Source organism: Erpetoichthys calabaricus, chromosome 1 (assembly GCF_900747795.2).
Source record: "Erpetoichthys calabaricus chromosome 1, fErpCal1.3, whole genome shotgun sequence".
NCBI classification, from domain to species: Eukaryota; Metazoa; Chordata; class Cladistia; order Polypteriformes; family Polypteridae; genus Erpetoichthys; species Erpetoichthys calabaricus.
This window is the reverse complement of record NC_041394.2, coordinates 345,859,073-345,882,971: the sequence shown is the minus strand read 5'-3', so window position 1 is coordinate 345,882,971 and position 23,899 is coordinate 345,859,073. Positions and strand designations below refer to the sequence as shown.

At 39.8% G+C, this 23,899-nt stretch overlaps 1 protein-coding gene across 1 annotated transcript in view; it reads right to left on the bottom strand.

Annotated features, from left to right (window-relative positions):
- Positions 1–23,899, bottom strand: part of LOC114668277 (uncharacterized) — a 555,445-nt gene that overhangs the window by 74,093 nt on the left and 457,453 nt on the right. The window contains exon 10 of the mRNA XM_051935131.1: positions 161–334. Coding sequence (XP_051791091.1) covers positions 161–334 — 174 coding nt within the window. The remainder of the gene's footprint in view (positions 1–160; positions 335–23,899) is intronic.

Sequence of the window (23,899 nt, the reverse complement as noted above, 5' to 3'; positions counted from 1 at the left end):
ATGTTTCCTTCTTGTGTAGTTATGTGTGTGCAGTCTATTCTGATTAAACATGGTGTTTGGATTGTGGGGTTGGAAAAGTCAGAGTCATAATATGACAAGAAATAAAATTGAATAAACACTCACATACACACACACATTCACACACTTGATGGTCTCTCACCTCAGTTTTTCTAATTTGCAGTTTTCACTCCTCAGTCTTCCGCACAGCTCATCCACTCCTGAATCCTCCATGTTGTTGTTGCTCAGGTCCAGTTCAGTCAGTTGTGAGTGTGGAGAAGAAAGAGCTGAGGAGAGGGCTGAGCAACATCTGGAGGTGAGATGACATAAGGACAGGCTGTGGAGATAAAGAGAGAGAAGTGAGGACAATAGGTGAGGAGAAGACAGACAGACTGATTGACCGACTGACTGACTGACTGACTGACTGACTGACTGACTGACTGACTGACTGACAAAAGCAACCCAAACAAACTTCAGGGCTGCTGTGACAAAGACTGAGTCTTCATTGACTATGCTGACTGTGATGTCCATCCACACTGAAGCAATTGTGAATAAAATAAAACATTAAAGAGAAGCAAGAGGAGCATTAAAACAATATTGATGGGTTCCCTCCAGAGTGAGACATATCTCTATTATAAAAAGAAATCCTGTCCTGGAAAGCAAAAGCAAGGCTACAATACGTGATATTCACGGAAGACATTTAAAAGACCCGCGAGACCAAAGAGACTTGCCAAGGCGCGTCTTGTGGGGACTGTAAACATGAGACATTGTGCCAAGAGATTGACCCAGGACCGTCTCGCGATGACGTAGAACATGAGATTCTTGCAAGACACGCCCTACTTACAATCTGTTAAATAGGACAACGGGGCAGCAAAACATTCAGTCTTGTGAAGGATTTGAGCACATACAGATCCAGGGTCTCAGCGCATATAAAGCGTATAAGGACATACGTTATAAATGAAACGTCAACGAATAAGCGAAGAAGAAATCAGCGCGGAGAAAAGAGACTCAAAAGCGTTGGAAAGGAAAAAGAAAAAATAATCTAGGTCTAAATTCAAGAAAATAAGGCAAGTAATTATCAGCCCATAACAAGTGGAAATGAAACAAAGCACGTCCAATCGGGCTCAGAATTAAAAGACAGAGTAAAAGACAAAGTAGAACTTCATAAAGTCGTTCAAAAACGTTAGCGCTATACACATGCAGAGCAGATTATGAAAGCAGAGCATTCGAAAGGCTCAAAAAAAAAAGAAAATGTATGCGCGAATGTGGAGAAAGTTAAAGAATATGAAAGTAGGAAAATTAGAAAGTATAAAAAAAGAAACTAAAGATCGCAGTAGCGCAAACAAATGGAAATTAATACTCGAAAAAGGGAAAATAATCACGACAGACCAGGTGTCATTGAAAAAAAAGCAGGACAAAGCGAGGTAAGAGATAAAAGACAGAGTAGAAAACAAAGTGAAAAGTCATAAAGAGGTTACAAAACAAAAGGGCCAAACACCAGCAGAGCAGGTTAGAGATAATTCAGGATAGGTTTCTCTGTTTGGAATTTCAGCACAGACAAAACGATCGACATCATCATCAGTTAATAATTTTTTTTGCAAAGTAACCAATAAATGCATGTGAGGTAAAACACGTTTTTGAAATTCTCTGACTTAAACTTCAAAGCCTTACAATATTTACATACTTCTGACACATCACCTATTTCCATATATTCGATCTCTATTCGCCTTTTAGTTTTTTCTCCAAGTAATAATTTCTCTTTTTTTGCGCTAATGCGAAGTTTAGGTTTTTTTTTTGACACTTTCGTTTTTTTGCTGCTTTCATATTCTGTATCTTGCTCTGCATGTGTTTCGCGCCAATGTTTTTTTGGGATCTTTTGAATTCCAGTTTTCATTATCTCTAACCTGACAAAGTCATTAAACACATGTCTCACTGACCTCATTTAAAAGATTCAGCATATTTGGACTCGAAAGATTCCAAATATTGTTTTTACAGAAGTTCTGAAATAAAAGTGAAACTAATGAAATAGCAATAATTCAAAGAAAAAAAAATCTTAAAAGTGTGTCTGGAAAACCAAACATGGGGCTTGGCGAGTGAAGCGAGCAGAGGGCGAAGCCCCCTAGTATTTAGAGAAGAAATTTATTAGTATGACATTGGAAATGAATAGACAAGAATACGAGAAAAACATGGAGGACAAACATCATGTCTTATGAAGACAAGACACACATGGGCATCTCATGGCTGTCTGTCATTCTTTATTTTTTTAACTCTTCTTCATCCATCCATCCATTTTCCAACCCACTGAATCCAAACACAGGGTCACGGGGGTCTACTGGAGCCAATCCCAGCCAACACAGGGCACAAGGCAGGAACCAATCCCGGGCAGGGTGCCAACCCACCGCAGTAATGATATATCATAGATGCATATTTTATTATACCTACTTAACTTTTATTGACATTTATCTAACTCTATATTTTTCTAGCATCAGAATGTAGTTTAAGTTAATTTGTTTTGTTTTCAATAGATGTATTTTTCATATTTTTGATTCTTGTTTTCTTCTTTTCACATCTTTGCGCCCCCCTTTTTGTTACTTAGTGCCCCCCTAGGGGGGCCCTTCGCCCGACAGTTTGAGAACCACTGACTTAATGTGTCACCTCAGCTCTCAGTGGAGATGTCACCATCAGATGAAGAGCACACAGCCAAAGTCACGCAGCCATCACTGATCACAAACACAATTGGGCCTCTCATCTCTGAAGACTGAAGTATCAATTTACATAAACAAGGTGGGACTAAAGAGACATTCATCCTGCTCCATCAACCAGTCCTCAAAAATGGAAACCTGCTGGGCCTTATTCTGGTCTCTCTGAATTTCCTTACTTGTTATTTGCTCTGTTGATCTTCATTCTTTTCAGTCCCTTGTCTTTCCTACTGACTCCTCACAATGTTTTTCATTCTTTTGTTTCCTCATTGTCCCTCAGTGATGTGCTGTCACCCCTCAGATTACTTTCAGTTTTCTCACTTCTCATTTTCACTGCTGTCTCTATGATCTCTTCTATTTCCATTTTACCCATCTCTGTCATTCTACATTATCAGTGAGGTGATGTGAGAAGAAGAAGAAGAAGAAGAAGAAGAAGAAGAAGAAGAAGAAGAAGAAGAAGAAGAAGAAGAAGAAGAAGAAGAAGAAGAAGAAGAAGAAGAAGAGCTGGGATAGCACAAGATGTACAACAAGATCAAAGGCTATCTCAGCTGTAGGGTTCATGATGTCCTTAATCACATCACCTGGCTGATGACAGGAAGTATGTAAAAAGCTAAACCAGGACAAAATTACCCTTTGACCTGTGAGGAGATAGCCAGACAGACACTGACATGTCAGTTTGAGTGGATTAAAATAATCACAGGTGTAAAACTAAATGATCACTGCTGAGCCCAAAAATGCCGGCGATATAAAACAGTCCAGAGGTGGCTCAGAATTGTCAGCTAGCGTGTGTGTGTGTGTGTGTGTGTGTGTGAGTGTGTCCTGACAGCTAGGGCTGGATCACAACTTGTGCTCACTATGAGACTGGTCTTAAGTCAGCAGAGGAAGTGGATGGATGAACATTTTATTGGTGAACCAGACTTTGTTAATCTGTTATGAAGATGCAAAAACTCCATGCACTCTGAAAGGTCTCTCCATGTTTGTATATCTATTGCATCAGCACATTGAAAATTCTAAATCAGTCCAGTAAAAATGAGTGTGTATGTGAGGTGACACTGGTGTGACACCAAGATTGGCTCCTATCTCAAACCAGAAACTGGCAAGACAGGCTTTGACAAACAGAATCTCAGAATAGAAAAACTGAAACAGAAAGAAATGTGAGAAATAAAGACAGTCAGAAAAAGTCAGGAAAAAGAATATAAGATGAGACAAGAAGAGAAGAACACAAGATTTAAGTAGAGATTTGGGTCAGAGAGAAGACACAAAATGGACCAGAAACTGGGAACAGGCTAAAAGAACCAGCAATAAGCCAGCATCCTGTGATAGTGGATTTGATTTACAAAATTCAAGAGTTCAGGAGGTTTAGAGAACATCAGATAACAGGACACACAGAGACAAATTACAATCCTCACTGGTGTTACCAGGTTTAACTTCTGTTTTTGTCTTTTGTTTTATTGTGTTACTATGTATATTTTTTTCTTTGTTTTCTGGTTTCGTCTGGTTTCTTCCTTATAAGGCATGCAGGGGTGTGGCTTTATGCTAATGATGTAAACAGAGAGGAGTTTGAGCTTTAGAGGCTTTTCAGATTTTCTTCTGGTCCACATAAATGTGATCAGATTGCACTTACATGTGTCTGATGTCATTTGTATATTGGACAGAATTATAAACACACAAATATCTGTAAATGTTGGATCAGCAAGACCCTTAGGGATTACTCACTCAGTGTTTCAAATTTACAGTTTTCATTTCTCAACCCCACACACAGCTGGTCCACTCCTCAGGCCTCCATGTTATTATCATTCAGCCACAGACCAGTTAGGGGGGATTGTAGAGCAGAGAGGGTAGTGGAGATAGCTCAACAAAATCCAGAGGAAACAAGACAGGAGTATAGATTGTGAAAATGAAGAGAGATAAGAAAGGACAAAAGGATGGACAGACAGACAGGCAGAGGAAGCTCCTCCATGTAAACCATTAGTGTCTCCAGGTCTAAACCTCATCAAATAGTCTCAATTATGGAGAAGAAACTCAAACCTCATCCATTAGGGGCTCCTCAGTAAATGGCTTTGTATTCAATTATCTGCTGAATGAATGCAAATGTACAGGCACTACATTCCAATAAATCAGTCCAAGAAAATGTTTTGTTTTGTCTTGATAACCGAAAGCCTCAGTAAAGTGGTCATTCATCTCTGTGAGCTGTGGCATATTAAACAGCCCTAGTGTCATTGTTAGGGATCTCTTAGGAACCTAAGCTTGCAAAAACCCCATGGGAACAATCCCCCTCCCCTAGTCTTTGATTTTTATTTTTGATAAGGACTGCATGCGAAAATCAGAGAGAGACGGAGACCATGATCTCATCAAATCCTAATGATGTCCCTGAAAGTGCTCTGATACGCTGGTCAAATGACTTTACTTTGAATTTGAGGGATTGACAGGTCTGATATTGAAGTATGCGATATCCAGAGAAAGCCACCTCTGACCATTCCAAAGAGAAGTTTGCAGATGATAGATTCATGGATTACCGGATAATTTGGAATCCGTTATATCATTACAGAAGGACTTGGACAGCATTCAGGCTTGGGCAGATTTGTGGCAGATGAAATTTAATGTCAGCAAATGTAAAATATTACACATAGGAAGTAAGTGACCTCACAGAGAGGTGCTTATGGTATCAGGCAAAGAATCACTCAGTTTTTATCATCTTTAATTGTTTCTTTAAGAGGTGTTTGTGAATTTTATTTTGGTAAAGAAGGCATTACTGACTGTGCTGTTATTAATTGCCCTAAATGTTTATTATGTTGTGCTGTTTTAATGGATGCTTTTGTTATTTAATGGCCTCTGACTACTAAGCTATTTTCATTGGTCTGATTATATGGATGATTACAAGTTACATTATATTAAACCTTTTTACCCATTACTGTTTTTTATTGCTTTGATTTAATAGCATTCACTTCTGTTTGTCCACCATGACCCTGACCGGAGTTCACTTTATCGCTAGACTTATCTACTCATCATTTATTTTAGGTAGAATGCCCATAGGGGACTGGGTGGTCTCGTGGCCTGGAACCCCTACAGATTTTATTTTTTCTTCAGCTTTCTGGAGTTTTTTTTTGTTTTTTCTGTCCACCCTGGCCATCGGACAGCTAATGTTGTCTTATTTTAATTTCTTATTATGTAAAGCACTTTGAGCTACTTTTTGTATGAAAATGTGCTATATAAATAAATGTTGTTGTTGTTATCATATTATGCCTGACAGGAGTGCTGACCTCTCAGCAGAACTGTTTATTTCTTTATTAAATCCTCTCTTTGCTCAATCAGATCACACAAATTGCCATCTAAGTCAGTACAAAAGCCACAGTCCTTGTGGTCACACCCTGATCCTCTACACTGACCACTAGGATCACCCTTAAGAATAATTATTCAAACTCTGCTTCAGTCTTTCTGAAGAACTCTATATATTTGTAAATTTTAAAGAGTGGGGCAAGCAATTACTGTAGGACTCAATTCAGACAGACCCTGAGCTCAGACTGAGTGAAGTCTTACTGTGCCACTGTGATTTGAGGAATATCTGATAGCAGAGTGACACACTTACTGTATGTGACACATCATGGCTGTGACATTATTTTCTGTTTGGTGGGAGGGGGCTTACAAGAACTAATGAGTTCAGGACCCAGTGGATTTAAGGACTTGAATGAAACTCCTACAAACGATCAAACTAAACTCATAAAGGTTTATTTACTCACTCAACACGTCTACAGCAGATGAGCCCTGGTGCCAGTCTCCTGATGCACTCTGGAGTGAGCTCTGTGTCTGACAGGTCGAGCTCCTCAAGTTCTCCACAGCAGCTGATGACAGAGCCCAGCACAGCACACTCCAAAGGAGATAAAGTTGTCCTACTAAAGTCCATCTTTAAATCCTTCCCAATGGCGTCTCTGATTAGCCTCTTATTCCGAGTCTCATAGAGCCACTGACACACTTGCAGAGCTTCACTTTTATCTTCACTATGTAGCACCTGTTCAGCTTTCTGTTTCACCCACTGTAGTATCTGCTTTCCTGTCTTCCTCTCAAACTCCCCCAAGACTCCTTTCATTGTTTCAAACACAGAAGGCCTGGCCAGTCCTGCCAGAAATAGAGTGAGAATCTCAAACCGGCCATCTTTACATGAGTCCAGCTTCACAAGCATGTCCTCCACACCCTCTGATGGACTGAGGTAGAAGGAGCATGCAGCCATGAACTCCTGTATGGTGAGGTGGAAGAATGTATATGTTGTGTGCTCCAGAGTGCTTTCTCTCTGAAGGATTTCTTTGAGGAACCCTGAAAGGAACGGAGTGGATAAGACGACTGTCTGGAGACCAAAGGTGGACATCTCAAACTTGTCATAAAACACAAGACTCTTGTTGGCCACCCCATAATAAGCCATCTTTCCCAATTTGACCAGAATTCCATGGTGGTCTTTGGCTTCTCGCCTATGATTGGTTAGGATGTTGTGAAGAAACATCACAAAAAGGTCGGTGACAGTTTTAGGGACAGCTCCTCGCTCTTCATCATATGTTGTGAAGTGACTCTTCAGCACAGAACAGATAATCCAGCAGTACGATGGGTTGAAGCACATGGTGTACAGGATGGCGTTCTCCTCAACATACTGAAAAGCGTCAGTGCCCCGATCAGCATCACCGAAGAACTTTTTAAAGTACATCAGCCTTTGCTCAGGGAAAAACCCCAGGACCTCTGCAAATCGATCAACTCTTTCCATGTCCAGGGTCTTCAAGGCTGTTGGTCTGCTTGTGATTAAAACTGTACAGCCCTTCAGCAATGACCTTCTGGCCAGGTTGGAGACCAAGATGTGGACAGGAAAGCTCTCATCTGGGCCTGAGGGGAGCTTCCTGGGTGTTAGGTCCAGTCTGTGTTTGTACTCATCTAGTCCATCAAATATAAAGAGGAGAGATTCAGGTTTCTGCAGGATTTTCCTTAGTCTTGGATCATTGAGGTATTTATAGTGCCTTATAATCATTCTGGTCAGAGTCATCTGTGGCTCTGTCTCTGTGCCTAGGAGGTTGAGCTCCCTGAATTTAAACAAGAATACAAATGCAAACCTCTGGTACTGAGTGCCTCTGGCCCATTCAAACATGATCTTCTGGACCATGGTGGTCTTCCCAATTCCAGCCACTCCACTGACCACTACTATGTGTGGAGCAGTCTCACTGCCTGGACTCCTCCTAAAAAGCTATTCATTCCAGATTCGCTCACATTTCTCCTTTGTCCGATCCTCCACCAGCTCTGCATGAGTCTTCCCCATCTTCACAAGTTCATGGTGAGTCTCATTGTAGGTCCTTTTGTACTGACCAATGACCATCAGCTCTGTGTATCGAGTCTCAAATACAACACTGGTGCGTGGACCACAAGGAGAAGCCTGATCCTCCAGAATTCTTGTGGATTTATACACATCTGCTCTGTGTGTATCATGGAGGTCTGAAAGTCAAAATGAGAACAAGTGAGGAACCTGAAGAGTAGAAGAATGGACAAGCTAATGACTAGAAACAGGAGACCAGTGGGTTACCTTTAGTATGAGTATCAATGGGAAATGGCTGGAGACAGGCCTGAATGACCTTCAAGAGTTCTGCTCCTGCAGAGGCAACAAGAGACAGAAGAGACAATTACAGCAGTGAGGGGGCAGATTAACACACAAGTGTATGTAATTGTACTGTGAGGTATACCACCAGAAAAACAACATTAAAAAACTAAAAGACTGTTGCTAATGTGGACCTTGTTTGGGGAAGATCAGCAATGTGTTTACATTTTGTAAGGCCTGAAGTTAATTCTCCAGGAAGGAAGACCTGTGAGATGACTGACTAGACAATATTAGGCACAGCAGACATATTGTGTGTCTAGCATGTTGAATAGAACTCTAGGTGTGATTTTGGAAAAACAGGAATTGTCTACTGAGGCCTCACGGGAACAATAAGATGGTAACAGTTGTGAAAAAAAACAAGATGGCTGAAAACCAGAGAGGAAAAGTTAATCCCTAAATGATTTAGGAAAGTGAAAATGAAGGCACAATACAAATGTATACACACATGGTCCTGAAGGGGATGGTAAGATCAAAATGGCGGAAACAATGGAATCTTGGACTTCCTGGTAAAGAAGGACAAAAATTTTATTTCTGAACATCCAGGTAAGCTGTTGGTTTATGAAATGCAGAAGGAGCGGTAGCCATGTCAAATGGGCGATCATGATAGGTGTCACTCAGATGACAGTGCATTCCCAGGTTCTATATAAGTATGGTGTGGCCACCTACCCCTTTAAATACTTTTAATAGATTTAACAAATCTACATAGTTCAAAGGGCATTGTTTTTAATATTCTTTCTCTGCACCACTTGCTGTTTAGGCTACTAGTGGTCTGAGAGGTTTTATGTACATATGCTGCAAGACTGAACTCCATCCTCATTGGCATGTCAAGGCCTCTGTAGAGGAAGTTGTGATTGGTAAATGCGTTTAAGAAGGAACAATGTTATACAGTGAGGTGGAAGACAAGAGAATGAAGGCATTCTGTGCAACAAGCAACCCAAACTGTTTTAATCGGATGGCCATGTGTCAATAGCCATAAAAAAAATATTAGGAACCAACTAATTGGACTGATTGTACTGGTGGATGGTCAAACAAATACATATCTGTGGCAAAGCATTTGGAGCCTTATTGATATCATGGATCAAAATGATCTGCCAGCAGGAGTTAAACTGAATGGTCGGTGAGCTCACTTTTATTTGTACCTTTATCTGTTTATATATTCCTTTTACAGGACCTGGATGACATTGTTCATTTTTTCCCCATCATTTGGATTCATTTGGCATTGGATCGTACATTTATAATCTGGACGTCTTTTCTGATTGTTATTCTTGTTTGATCCGCTGCACATTCTGGAACTGGATTTTGATGTAATACAGAGGGTTGTTGAGGTTCAGGGTTTGTGTTACGTGTTGTGTTTTGTGTAAGTGATGTTCCATGAAGTATAAAGACACATGTTGTCTGGAATCATTGTTAGAGGCTGGTGTTTTTGGAAGACATGCTGTTGTGGTTTGTGCATAAGCATATCATAGTGTTATTGAATCTGTGTATGAATTTTTAGAAACATATTTGTGTAAAAGTTTATCATAACGAGTGATCTCAGGATTGTGAGACCTGATTATGCATTCATTATCTGTGGTATATGTGGATCAGGTTTAGGAACGTATGTGTAAATGAATAAGATACAGTATATATATATTTTGGTGTTTAAATGAATTGGTGTAGCTTTGAAAAATCTGGATTTTTTTTATTTATTTATGTTGGATGGTATGCTTTTTAAGTTCTGCTGTGGGGTGTTTTTTTTTCCCCGCATTCATTGTAAAGCACTGGGGAAGAAACAAATTCACATAGATACATTAAAGTTAAATTTCAGAGGAACTGAAGGATGTATTAATGTTCACAGGCATGAAATAGGCATCTCCATGTCAGTGGTGCATCTCACACCAGTGTGTTGAAAGGCCCACAGACAGTAACACTGCATTTTGTGTTCCTTTATCTCTCCCTCCATTTCCCTTTCTTGTGTCCACACATTCACCAGTTCTCTGTCAGGTGAGACTCCATTAACTCACCGGCCTCTGTCACCTCCTTTAGTATATTTGTCATGTTTGGTGATGGAAATCTCACAAGTTCTTCAGCCAGTGCCTCCCACAGGCTCACCAGTATTGCTTTGTCCATCTTCATTATGTCACTGATGAAGGATTCCACATCTGTTCGCCCCTCACATTTTTCTTTGGCTTTGAATCTCTGAAAGACAAGGGAGTGACTAGAGAGTCAGTTTGGAGATGACCACTGGAGGAGAAGAGTAGTCCGGTCAGTCTGATTTGATGACCTCATAATAACAGGAAGTTCTGTTATGGATGGACAGGCAGTTTCAAACATTTCTCTTGAGCTCGCCATCTCTGCTCAGTTTCCAGTATCACATATTAAGAGGGAGAACCACCTACCTTGGCTTCATCATTGGTGAGGATGTTCTTGGTGACCAGGTTCTGCAGGATACTTGTGATGTCGTATTCAATCACATAGGTCAGGTAGGGCTTGTAATATTCTGTGATCTTGAGGAGATCCTCACGAGAAAATATTTTTACCACTTTATGAAACTTCTTTGTCAAACCTGAATTGGAAATAGAAAAGTGAAAAATAAAGAGTTGCAGGAACAATGGAGGCTCAGAGGTCACATGTCAGTCTGACCTGACTGCTAGCTGGCCTCATCTATTTACCCAGTAAGCCATCAGCCATCAAACTTTATTGTGATCAACCATTTGTTAATTGGACAAGATCTAATGCTTTATATATTTTTCATAAAGCTCTACAGTAAGAGACAGCATTTCTTCTTGCTTTCTGACTCTTTCTCTGTTGTGATACCACCTTCTGTCTTTAAGTAGAACAACAGTCTGCAAATCCTTCTTTACACACAGCAGTGATGGGGCATGTTAACTAAAACTTCATCACCATACCCGGTTCTTCCAGCGTATCCAATCAGATCTTATCCAAACCTGTGACCCTGTCACTATGAACTAATGATCAACTGTGACCAGCCCTGACTAATGCTATCCATTGACACTCAGAGCTTGTCAAAGTGCTTTTTCACCTCTCCATGATATCCCTACTTGAGGTTAATGTTTCAGTTTGACTGACATTCCAACTAAACGTAACGAAATATCGAATGACAGGACATCTTTATACATTGAACTAGCAAAATACCCGCGCTTCGCAGCGGAGAAGTAGTGTGTTAAAGAGGTTATGAAAAAGAAAAGGAAACATTTTAAAAATAACGTAACATGATTGTCAATGTAATTGTGTTGTCATTGTTATGAGTGTTGCTGTCTTTTATATATATAATATACACACACAGACACATAAACATATATATACATATACATATATATACATATCTACATATACACATATCTACATATATATATACATATACACATCCACATATATATACATATCTACATATACACATATCAACATATATATACACACATACATACACACACACATATACATATACACACATACATACATACATACACACACACATATATATATTATATATATATATATATATATATATATATATATATATATATATATATATATATATATATATATATATATATATATACACACAGACACATATATAAACATATATATTTACATATATACACATATCTACATATATATACACATCTACATATATATATATACACATATATATATATATCTACATATATATATATATATGTAATTGTGTTGTCATTGTTATGAGTGTTGCTGTCATATATATATATATATATATATATATATATATATAATATACACACACACACACAAACATATATATACATATACATATATACATATATATACATATCTACATATACACATATATACATATATATATATATATACATATACACATCCACATATATATACATATATATATATATATACACATACATATACACACATACATACACACACACATATACATATATACATATACACATACATACATACATACACACATATATATATACATATATATATATTTACATATCTACATATATATACACATATATATACATATCTACATATATCTAGACATACATATATACATACACACATTGACATATATATATATAAATCAAAATACCTGCGCTTTGCAGCGGCAAAGTACTGCTTTAAAATTTTTATTAAGAAGAAAAGTAAACCTTTTTAAACTGAGGGAAAATGAATCAATAATTATTTGTTAAGGATCTCTCTGTATACCACGTTGTCAGTTCGCCCCTCCGGTTGTAATATGACCAAGCTGTGTGGTAGCTTACTGTTGAGCATGCAACATATAGTTGGCCATGTGAAAAGCAGTCCTGCCTCAAATCAATGCCAACATTTTGTAGGGTCTGTCCCTGAGACTTATTAATTGTCATTGCGAAGCAGAGCCTTAGTGGAAATTGGAGGCGTTTGAATTGAAATGGGAGATCAGATGGTATAACGGGGATGCGAAGAATAAAAACTCTCTCCCCTGAGCCACCACCAATAAAAATAGTTGCCTCAATGAGGTTCTTTTGCAGACACGTGACCTGAAGTCTTGTGCCGTCACAAAGTTTAAGTGGCTGTACACAAATCCACAATCGGTTTCATATTGTTTTCGTACCTTATCAATTGTGTAATGTGTTTTTTGAACAGGTTTGATTTATCGAAGTGATCACTCCTGCTGCGTTCAGTCACTTCACGTGAGCCGCTGTCTTGTGTGATGTTGCGATGTCTACGGGTTTATTTAATGTTAGCTAAGACCCGGCAGTTAAAAGTTTCTCGCTACAGCAATTTTAACTCTGTTACAAAGTGATCCAAACTGTCATTTATACCTTGTGTCTTCTCATTAAACTTGTATCTCGCGAATATGGCATTGCAAACGGCAGCGGGTCAGTTCACGTGCTTACATGGGAGGCGTGATGATGCGATATATTTTGATATATATCAAAATACCCGCGCTTCACAGCGGCGAAGTACTGCTTTAAAATTTTTATTAAGAAGAAAAGTAAACCTTTTTAAACTGAGGGAAAATGAATCAATAATTATTTGTTAAGGATCTCTTTGTATACCACGTTGTCAGTTCGCCCCTCCGGTTGTAATATGACCAAGCTGTGTGCTGAGCTTACTCTTGAGCATGAAATCTAACGTGGTTTGTGCCCTTCAGAATGAAAACAGTTTGCATTTACCTTTTTAATAAAAGGCGAGCTTTTAAGCCTGAGAAATCACCCCGTAAATGCACACGTTTAATTGCACATGTGTTAATATGTATGCTTACACAGTATTAAAAGACACTCAACAGTTAACGTCATTTACCTTCGTTCCCGCGTTTGACTCGTGCTGTAAATCTCTTCCTTGTTTTCAGTTCACGTGATTAAGTAGGAGGCGTGATGACGCGATACGTGACTCCGCCTCCTCCATTAGAGTATATGGACAAAAAACAGGTTCCAGTTATGACCATTACGCGTAGAATTTCGAAATGAAACCTGCCTAACTTTTGTAAGTAAGCTGTAAGGAATGAGCCTGCCAAATTTCAGCCTTCTACCTACACGGGAAGTTGGAGAATTAGTGATGAGTGAGTGAGTGAATGAGTGAGTGAATGAGTGAGTGAGTGAGTGAGTGAGTGAGTGAGTGAGTGAGTGAGTGAGTGAGTGAGTGAGTGAGTGAGTGAGTGAGTCAGTCAGTCAGTCAGTGAGGGCTTTGCCTTTTATTAGTATAGATTATTATTATTATTACTATTATTATTATTATTATTATATGTTCTGCTGTTGTTTGCCCAATTGCAACATTAAATACAACCCTAGTCAAGGTGGGAAGACTTCTAGGAGGATCGGGCAAATTGAAATTCAAATTACTCTCTTGGCCATGACTTCGAAAAACATCATGGAGCTCCTTGCCTGCATTCACCAACTCCATTATGTAATCTCATGCAAAAATCTTCAATCATATGTATCTTAAACTTCTCCCACAGCTTCTCTGGTTCAGTTGGTGTTCCAAACAGACAAATATATGCAAACAAATCTCTGATCTGTCTTGGCATATTAAACACAATTGCATTGGTTAGTGTGTTTTCCCACACTGTGTCATTGATGAGAAGCCCATGTTGCTTTGCAGCTTCCCGGAAACTGGAACTTATAGCTTCATTAAATGACTTCAGATAATCGTAACTTGTCGCGCCTTTAACGTGCAATAACAAAAGACGCAAACAATATCTTTCAGCTTCTCTTATGCTTACTGTATACATTCTTCCAATTACTTTATGTGCACCTTTGTGCCTTTTCTGCCACTTACAGTTTTTTCAGTTCCACGTATAATGTTTTGGAATATCAATGTAGTTAATTTTTCGTGCTGACGGATCCTCTCTATTGAGTTTAATCCAAGCCATGAGTTTATTGTTTTTGGCGTCAGATCATTTAACAGCAATGTCCAAATTCTTGGCATCGTCTGGATTAAAGTAAACAGGTTGCTTATTAGGCAAATGAACTGGAAGTCAGTCTATAATATGAGATTGATCATGCATTTTCATACCAAGTAGTCTCCAGCTAGCTTCTGGGGCACTCACGTAGCGTGAGCCAACAAAGGCCTGTGTCTCCTCATGCGTTAAGATATTTGTGGATGCCTCCTTTAGTTCCACACTTGAACAGTAGTGGCCTTTATAAACGTACTTAAAGAGATATTTGACACTAGCAATCGAGGAGCATATTTCTATGTTTATATGACAATTATACTTTAAACTTAAAAATGGGTTATAAGGCACGATTCATGAGTTTTCGATTACTTTGCCATTTATTAAAGCCGATGTGCCTTCTCGTCCTCTATATATAGGATATCCATCAATATTTCCCAAAATGCATTCCTGAAATGATTCAGGAAATCCTTTGCTGCATTTTACATCTAACATACATGGACTATTCAGATTTTCTTTTCCACACGGTCGATGTACCATGCAGCTTGAAACAACTTTCCCCAGTCGTGGGTTTTTTGAGATTCACCCAGTTCAGCTTACTCCAAACTGCAGCTCCAGCCTAGCTAAAAAATAACAGTAATAACAATAACAATAACAGTTCACCAATAAACATAATGTTTAATAATGTCTCAGAACAGGGGGAGAAATCATTTATAAAGTCCAGCTTGTGACTAAAAGGCAAACAATTAACCTTGTAGCAGTTAAGGCTTTTGTCCACCTCTTGAACCCTCAGGTACCACTCTGAACACGAGGTAAAAGTACAACAATATTTTATTTTATAATTATACTGTGCACCAAGCACTCTCCACACTACACTCATATAAACACTACACTATTCAATAAACCAACAATCCTCCTCGCCCAGACACGTCGCCACCCTACCTCCCAGCTCAGCTCAGTGTTCTGGGCTTCCCATAATCCTTTTATAGTCCCTGACCCGGAAGTGGTTCCTGGCCAAACCCACAAGTCTGTTTTCCTTCCGGGTCAGGGCAAACCGTCCTTTTATAGCTCCTGACCCAGAAGTGGTTCCAAGCACAAATCTACAAGTCCGTTTTCCTTCCGGGTCAGGGCAAACAGTCCTCTTCTTCATCCCGGGAGCACGTCGCTTCCTCCAGTCACGTGACTGTGACGCACTCCCGGGTTATAGGGCACGCAAGAGCCCACTAGCCCCCCTACAGCGACTCCCGGTGGCCCCCAAGGTATCCAGCAGGGCTGTGTGTATAAACTACAGAGTCCATGAGGCCCTGCTGGAAGTCGGGGCACCATCATGCTGTCCGGAGGGCTCCTCCTAGCGGCCTGGGGGTGGCGACCGGAGTCCATAGCCGGTCGTCCATCACAACCTTTAGAAAATGAAAATATTTATTGAAAGAATATAGAAATAAAAAGAAAAATAATAATAATAATAATAATTCATTACATTTATATAGTGCTTTTCTTAGTACTCAAAGCGCTATCCACACAGGGAGGAACCGGGAAGCGAACCCACAATCTTCCACAGTCTCTTACTGCAAAGCAGCAGCACTACCACTGTGCCACCTGTGAGGAAAAGAAAAGCTCCAAGAAATAAAAAGAAAGAGTTTCCAAAAGAAAAAAACAAATCTCAAAACACAAATCTGAGAGCAGAATCCAAATAAAAACTAGCAAAACAATAAAAAAAAAAAAACAGTAAATCCAAGAGAAACAATACTGTCAATATCCTCCTACCAAACTAAATGCACTGTTCCATTCCACAGTGAAACAGCCAGAGGGAAGTCTCAGGAGTGACAATGTCAGGGTGACACATGGAATGGATGCCACTTTAAAGTGAAAGTACAGAATTACAGACATATTAGAAAATAAAAAATGGCAAATAATACACCCAAAATGAATATTGTTCACAAAATGAACAATAAAACACGTAAGTTCAAGTTGGGACACTAGGAATGCAGTTTTTGTTTTATTAACATTTACTGAAAAGTATTCCATCCAGCAATCTACAGCACTTCAGAAACACATTTCCCTAGTTACAAACTATAGAAATGATCCCTAAAAGTATTGTATACACCAAGGGGTCGCCCATGTAACACCTGGCTGCGGCAGATAGAGGGTCATTTCCGGAGGGTGGGACTGGACCATGTGTCTGCCTGAAGGGTTGCAAACCGGGATCCCAAGTTGTTTCGTCATGTAGTGGGTGCGGCAACGCACTGTACCAGTGCATGCTCCCCAACTTGACTTGACTTGAATCTACAGCAGTCTCAGTCACCTCTGAGATTCAAGGTTCAACCATGATAAACTCCTTTATGGCATTCAGTACTGGTGTTAGCTTTGTCAGGGTTCATTTCACACTGCATTCCCTTACTTTATACTATACAGGGACTGCTTACCTGTAAACCCAAAACTACATTGGGCAGAAGTCTGTTGTGATTTGAAATTTTACATACAAGTTGATAAATATTTTGTATGTCTTTATTTGTAATTTAGGCAAAGCAATATAATATTAGTGTTACATTAGTGAGAAGCATTCATGTTTACCAAATGACTAAGTCTGGATAGTGAATTTTCCGACAGGGTTGGGGGAAGTACTTCAAACAAGTTTGGAAAGTGATTCTATGCAGGACTTTCTCAGTCAACCCCCGCTGGAAAGCCAGACTGCCTAGCTGGCAAGCTTCACCTTAACATATGGTTTTGGGGGCAGGTGTAAAGATATTCTGTGCCCCATTGGTCTGAAGTATAGCTGTTTGGAATTGGCTTGTATCAGAAGCCTTTATGTACCACAATGCCCTATTGGCTGTAGGGTTTGGACAGAGAATCTATAAATTTGCTTGCTTTAGCTCTCACCCTCTCTCTCTTACCAAACTGATGAAAGATAATCACACACTAAGAACTGAAAAGGACAACACAATGAAGAGCACAGCTTGGCAGCCATATTGAAACAGACATGCGGCCTATTTTGAAGAAAGCTGACCACAAAATGATGACTTAACTAGAGACATTTTAAGTAACTAACAAGTCTGTGTGCCTCCTAAAACTACGCAGCATCATTTATCAGGTTGTATGGTTGCCAATATTCAAATGTACTTTGCATATTGTTATTATTTATGAATATTATCAATAACACATTATTTAAAGTGTAACTTAACTCCTGCTTGTCTTTTACTACACCTAATTGCCTGAGGTTATAAATGTAGAAGGGAAGGTGGGGAGAAGTTATAAAGTACAATACCTTATAAACAGTGGTAAGTCTGTGAGATCTGAGGCATTCTGACAAAGGCTACATATTAATAATACAAAAGGGGAAAGGAGAGCAATATATTACTCTACCAAGACAAAACAAGTCCTATTCCCAGATGTCATAAATACTTGACTACTTCATTAACTCTTTTAGGGCTAATTTTTGTTTTGTTTCTTTTTTCCCAGGGCTGAATATTTTTCCAAAAACTAACATTTTTTAAAAAAGAACACAAAGCAATTGTTTAACATATCAAATCAACAAAAAATATTTACTTTTGACAAATGTTACTGTCTTGCATGTTGTATGAGCCTGCATACTCTATGATTTCACATACATATCACATACATTTTACACAGCAAAGTCTGATCTCGCTCAAAGCAGCCAATTTCAGTCATTGCCACATTGCACTCCTTACAATGTGTGTTGCTTTGGTGCCTATTTTTCAATTGTCTGTTGCTGCACTTTCTCACATAAATTGTTAGTGTGTACTGTAGAGAGACAAGTCACCCATTTGCCATCGTGCCATGCCACTGCCACCAAGTTTTCTGCCTGCATGAAAACCGTATTGTCACCTCTTTTCATCTTCTGAAACTTTATGAACTTTATGTATGGCATTATAGCCTGGCTCACCCCATGGGATTTGCTTCTGTTTATTACAGAAGTGAATAAAACTTTGCAGCAGCACGTACCTAAGCCACCAGGAGACAAAACACGTTTGGACCAATGCTCCCTGAAGTTATATCACTAGTTCTGTCCCATCTCTATTTGTAATGCCACAGCGCGCTTCATCTCGTCTTTCGTTGTGGGTTTCCACTTTGAAAAACGAGAATGCGATGGAAACGCAGCCCGCGATTCAAAAAAAAATCTCTGCCTACCTGTTTGTCTCGTCTGACAGTAGCTGAAAAGCAGCATCAGGAGAGAGCAGCCTGAAGTACAGCAGCTGGTGATCTGTCGTGTCCAACAGCAAGCCATGCTGTCTTGTAAACTCTGGTAGCCAGATCGGCTCTGAACGGATCAATGTCTGTGTATTTATTCCATGCGAACCTTGCCGTAGATGCATCGGCTGCGCGAAGGCACTCAACTGGCAGCAGATCCGCTGGAGCGGCATCGGCTGGTGTCTGATCAGCTGATGCCTGCTTCTCACTCTCTTGCTCGATCTCCTGATCACTGCCAATAAAATCCGATTCTGAAAAATCAAGAGTCCGAATCCGCGATAATGCGCAAAACATTGTCTGCCGAGTGTTTTCTTTTCTGCACTTGCTTCGCTGCCTTTTCACATGTCGGTGCCATCTTGCCTTTGTTCAACTCACGCACACACAAGGTTTAGTTGCCGAGTCAACGGAGTCTAGCATTCCTCCAAGCACAGAGGGAATGCCTGTGACGTGACAGTGAGATTTGTCGCCATTAACAGCTGATTGTCGCCCCCTATCCCTGGATGTCGACTTTTGTCGACATTAGCCTTCAACCCCTCCTGTCGACAAAAGTCGACATCCGCCCTAAAAGAGTTAAGTGGTCCTCTCACTTGTGCTCTCAATCCCCTTTGTTGCAGGCTCCAAGGTATTAAAAAACAACTGTAGTGTTTTCACTGGTTGAAGTAACTCCTCCAATTTACGCAGGTTTCTCCTGCTGTCAGACAGGACTTCAGATGTTTCTGACCACCTGTCATGTCCGACCACCTTTCTGTGTATGTTCCATTGGATACACTGAGGCATGGTAGGTCTTGGAGTCCGGGTGGTACTGTTCCTGACCAGTCTGTTCCATCTCATCCCATTTACTGACAGTTTTCAGACACTTTTCCAGGAATTTGCTTACCCCTTATGGACTCTGCAGTGGTGCCCTCACTGTTGTGGTCTTCTAGGGCATTATTGCCTTATTTTGCTAGGGAGCTGGAAATGAAGATGGGCAGTACACAGCAGTCTTGCAATTTTCAGAGTTACTTTCTGCTATGTTTACTATGGCACTATCCAATGGTTTTAGTTCTTTGAGGGTATCTACCTTGATCTGGACCACATTAAAACAAACATCATCACAGAGACCATAAAACACATCTCTGATGAAATGTTCCATCTGTCCCTTCTGATCAACATTCAGTGCATGGAGCAGTGTCCATTTGATCTCATGGATTTCCAACGGACACCTGCCACCTTCCATTTCACTGGCTTTCTTGAATGATTTTTTCTTTTGCCTATCTTGGTCAGGTATGCTGGTACTGGTGGTGTGTAGGCACAATGGTTGGGATTTTGGTAACAAAATTTTATATATACATGACTATACTAACTCTGACCACAAGAGTGGACAACTGAGCTCCAAACCCCAGATACAATTTACTCAAAACAGTTCAGGGTTCATACACAGTCACATTATTTGACACACAGATTGCACAATCAAAGATATTCACAGTTTTTTTCCATTCCTTCCACTCCTGCCATTAAGCTTCATCCTCTGCCTCCCAACTCTGTGGCATGGGGGTTCCTTTTACGTCTGACCCAGGTGTACTTCCAATGCCATGACAAAGAATGGCTAAAGCATTTCTGGGTCTTGCAGAAGATCCCCAAAGTAGGGAGAACTTCTTTTGGCATCACCCGCTCACAGCACCCAGGGACACAGACAGGGTTGCTCTTCCAGACTTCAGGCACCATGGAACCCTGCAGGTGTCCAAACAGGGACCATACCAGAGTAACTCTGCCGCCTTTTTGACAATGTTGATGTATGCCGGCATCTGAATGTCTCTTTATTACAATAAAAAGAGCACCACCAGTAATTTGTTTCTACTTCAAGCATTGGGAAGATTAAAGAGTTGGAATGCAGGGCTGCAAATACCTGGGGTTTCACATAAACAGCCAACTAAATAGTCTGACAACACAATGGTGCTGCACAAGAAGCTCCAGAGCACACTGAGCTTCCTGAGGAGACTCAGGACTTTTGGTGTATACAGAAAGCTTCTGGAAATGTTCTACCAGTCCATAGTAGTCACTTTGTTGTTGTACACCACAGTCTCCCGGGGTTAGCAACTTGAGCTGAAAAGAAGCACAATGACTGAAAAAACAGGCAAATCAGGAAAGCCTGCGCCATCACTGGGTGAACCCTGGACACACTGGAAGCTGTTGTTGAAAAGAGGATAATGTTAAAATTGCATCCCATTATGAAAAATCCTCTCCATCCCTTCCAGGATGAGCTCTCTTGGAGTACTTTATGCCACAGGCTCTTTCCACGGTATGCTCTTTCCTTAGCGCGGTATGTTATGAAGTGCCTCTGGGGTCTTTATTGCCCGCTGCTATAAGGCATTTCAGTGCTTCCTTCCAATTCACCAAACTACATGCTAATACTCTAAGTTCAGTTTTCAATTTTAATTTCATTTTGCTATTTGTGCACAATATGCATGTATATTTTTATTTACTTATCTATTTTTTGATTGGCTGTATTAGTTTTCTTGTGAATCTGTTTCTTTGTTTTTATATTTCTGTCAGAGTATGCATCTAAGATGTAAAACATGTGCCCACATCTATGATACAGACCGTATAGTTATACCACACTGCCGACTTGAACATCACATAAAGGGATCATTTTCCTGCAGATCATCTAATGTAGTCTACCTAATTTTCTGCATGAAATGTCCTGACACTGCACTCTATGTGGGAGAAACTGGACAAACACTCCGCCAGAGAATGAACTTACACAGGTTCCACATTAAACATGGCAACACAGATGTTCCTGTGGCGGCCCACTTCAACAGCCATGGACACTGTGAGAAGGACTTTAAGGTCACAGTGCTTATGGGCAACTTCAAAACACAGCAAGAGAGAAAAGAATGGGAAGTTAAACTCATGCTAAAATTTAATACTTTAGAACATGGATTGAATAAAGACAAGAGTTTTATGGCCAGATATGAGGATTGTTTACATCTCTCAGAATGACAGACAACCTGTCTACAGACCCACATTGTTTTGAAAAACTCATTACAAACTTGAAAAGACTTTGTTGGACAGTTATCTTATCCTGAGATCCTGACCATACATTGTTCTTCTCTCTCTTGTTAGATTAACCCTAGCCTGAATGAATCTATTAATTTTTTACATTTAAAATTTCTCATTTAAATATTTACCAATGTTGTTTCTTGTCCTAGAGTGTGTATATAAACATAGGGAACTCCAGTTTCTGTATGACATCTTGCCTGAAGAAGGGGCCTGAGTTGCCTCGAAAGCTTGCATATTGTAATCTTTTTAGTTGTCAATAAAAGGTGTCATTTTGCTTGGCTTTTCTCAACATGGCTTGAATAAAGACAAGAGTTTTATGGCCAGATATGAGGATTGTTTACGTCTCTCAGAATGACAGACAACCTGACTACAGATCCACATTGCTTTGAAAAACTCATTAGTACTAGGGTGTTGTACCGTGTTAGCCATTATGAATGTAGAGAAAAGCCAAGCAAAATGACACCTTTTATTGGCTAACTAAAAAGATTACATCTTGCCTGAAGAAGGGGCCTGAGTTGCCTCGAAAGCTTGCATATTGTAATCTTTTTAGTTAGCCAATAAAAGGTGTCATTTTGCTTGGCTTTTCTCGAAAATCTCATGACAAACTTTGTTGGACAGTTATCTTATCCAAAGATCTTGACCATAAATTGTTCTTCTCTCTCTTGTTAAGTTAACCCTAGCCTGAATGAATCAATTAATTTTTTACATTTAAAATTTCTCATTTAAAGATTTACCAATGTTGTTTCTTGTCCTAGAGTGTGTATATAAACACACTCAGCACTCCAGTTTCTGTATTAGGAGTCTGAGTTGCCTCGAAAGCTTGCATATTGCAATCTTTTTAGTTAGCTAATAAAAGCTGTCATTTTGCTTGGCTTTTCTCTACCCTTGGGGTTAATAAAGTTTATCTAATTTTATCTAACAAAAGGAAATATTCAAAGGTGACACTTTCTTGTATAACCTATTATCTTTTAATTTTATCCATCCATCCATCCATCCATTTTCCAACCCACTGAATCTGAACACAGGGTCACGGGGGTCTGCTGGAGCCAATCCCAGCCAACACAGGACACAAGGCAGGAAACAATCCCGGGCAGGGTGCCAACCCACCGCAGGACACACACAAACACACCCACACACCAAGCACACACTAGGGCCAATTTAGAATCGCCAATCCACCTAACCTGCATGTCTTTGGACTGTGGGAGGAAACCAGAGCGCTCGGAGGAAACCCACGCAGACACGGGGAGAACATGCAAACTCCACGCAGGGAGGACCCGGGAAGCGAACCCATTTTAGTTTTAAATTTGCTTTACTGTCAGACACAGAGACCAACAAGTGCAGTCAGAATGTGCAGATCTTACATTTTTTGATCCCCAAATTATCAAACCAGTTAGCAATTGGTCTGTTATATGTTGACTTTCAAGTTTTACATTTTCAGCAAAAAACAACTTGTTCTGATCTGCTACATCACCATCATTTTTGTTCAGTATGTGTTTTTTTTGGATCCACTGTCACTCTGGATATGAGTGTACCCAGTTTTTGAGGATGGTCTCCCACCTGGGCACTGGGCATATGTGTGTCACACTGATAAAGGGGCTTTTCAGTTCTGCCCAGTGCCTCAGAGAGGACATCTAGCTGTGCGAGGTGCTCTGACCTACCAGACATTGACAATTCTGCTGTTGATGCTGCTGGACAGTTCTTTTTTTTAATATTTTTATTTTATTAATTTTCATTGTAATCATTCCATACAAACAGATCAATTTATAACCCAACAAATTTGAAGACTAATCAAACCCCACCCCTGAGAAGGAGAGCTTAGCTAAAGGAAAATTGCTTTAGGCTTTTTAATAAGACAACATTAAACAAAAGAAAGGGAGAAGTGAATATCTATGTAAATAAGAGATGGAGAAGGGAGTTAAATGCAATAATAGTTATTTCTCTTATTCTAAAATAATATTG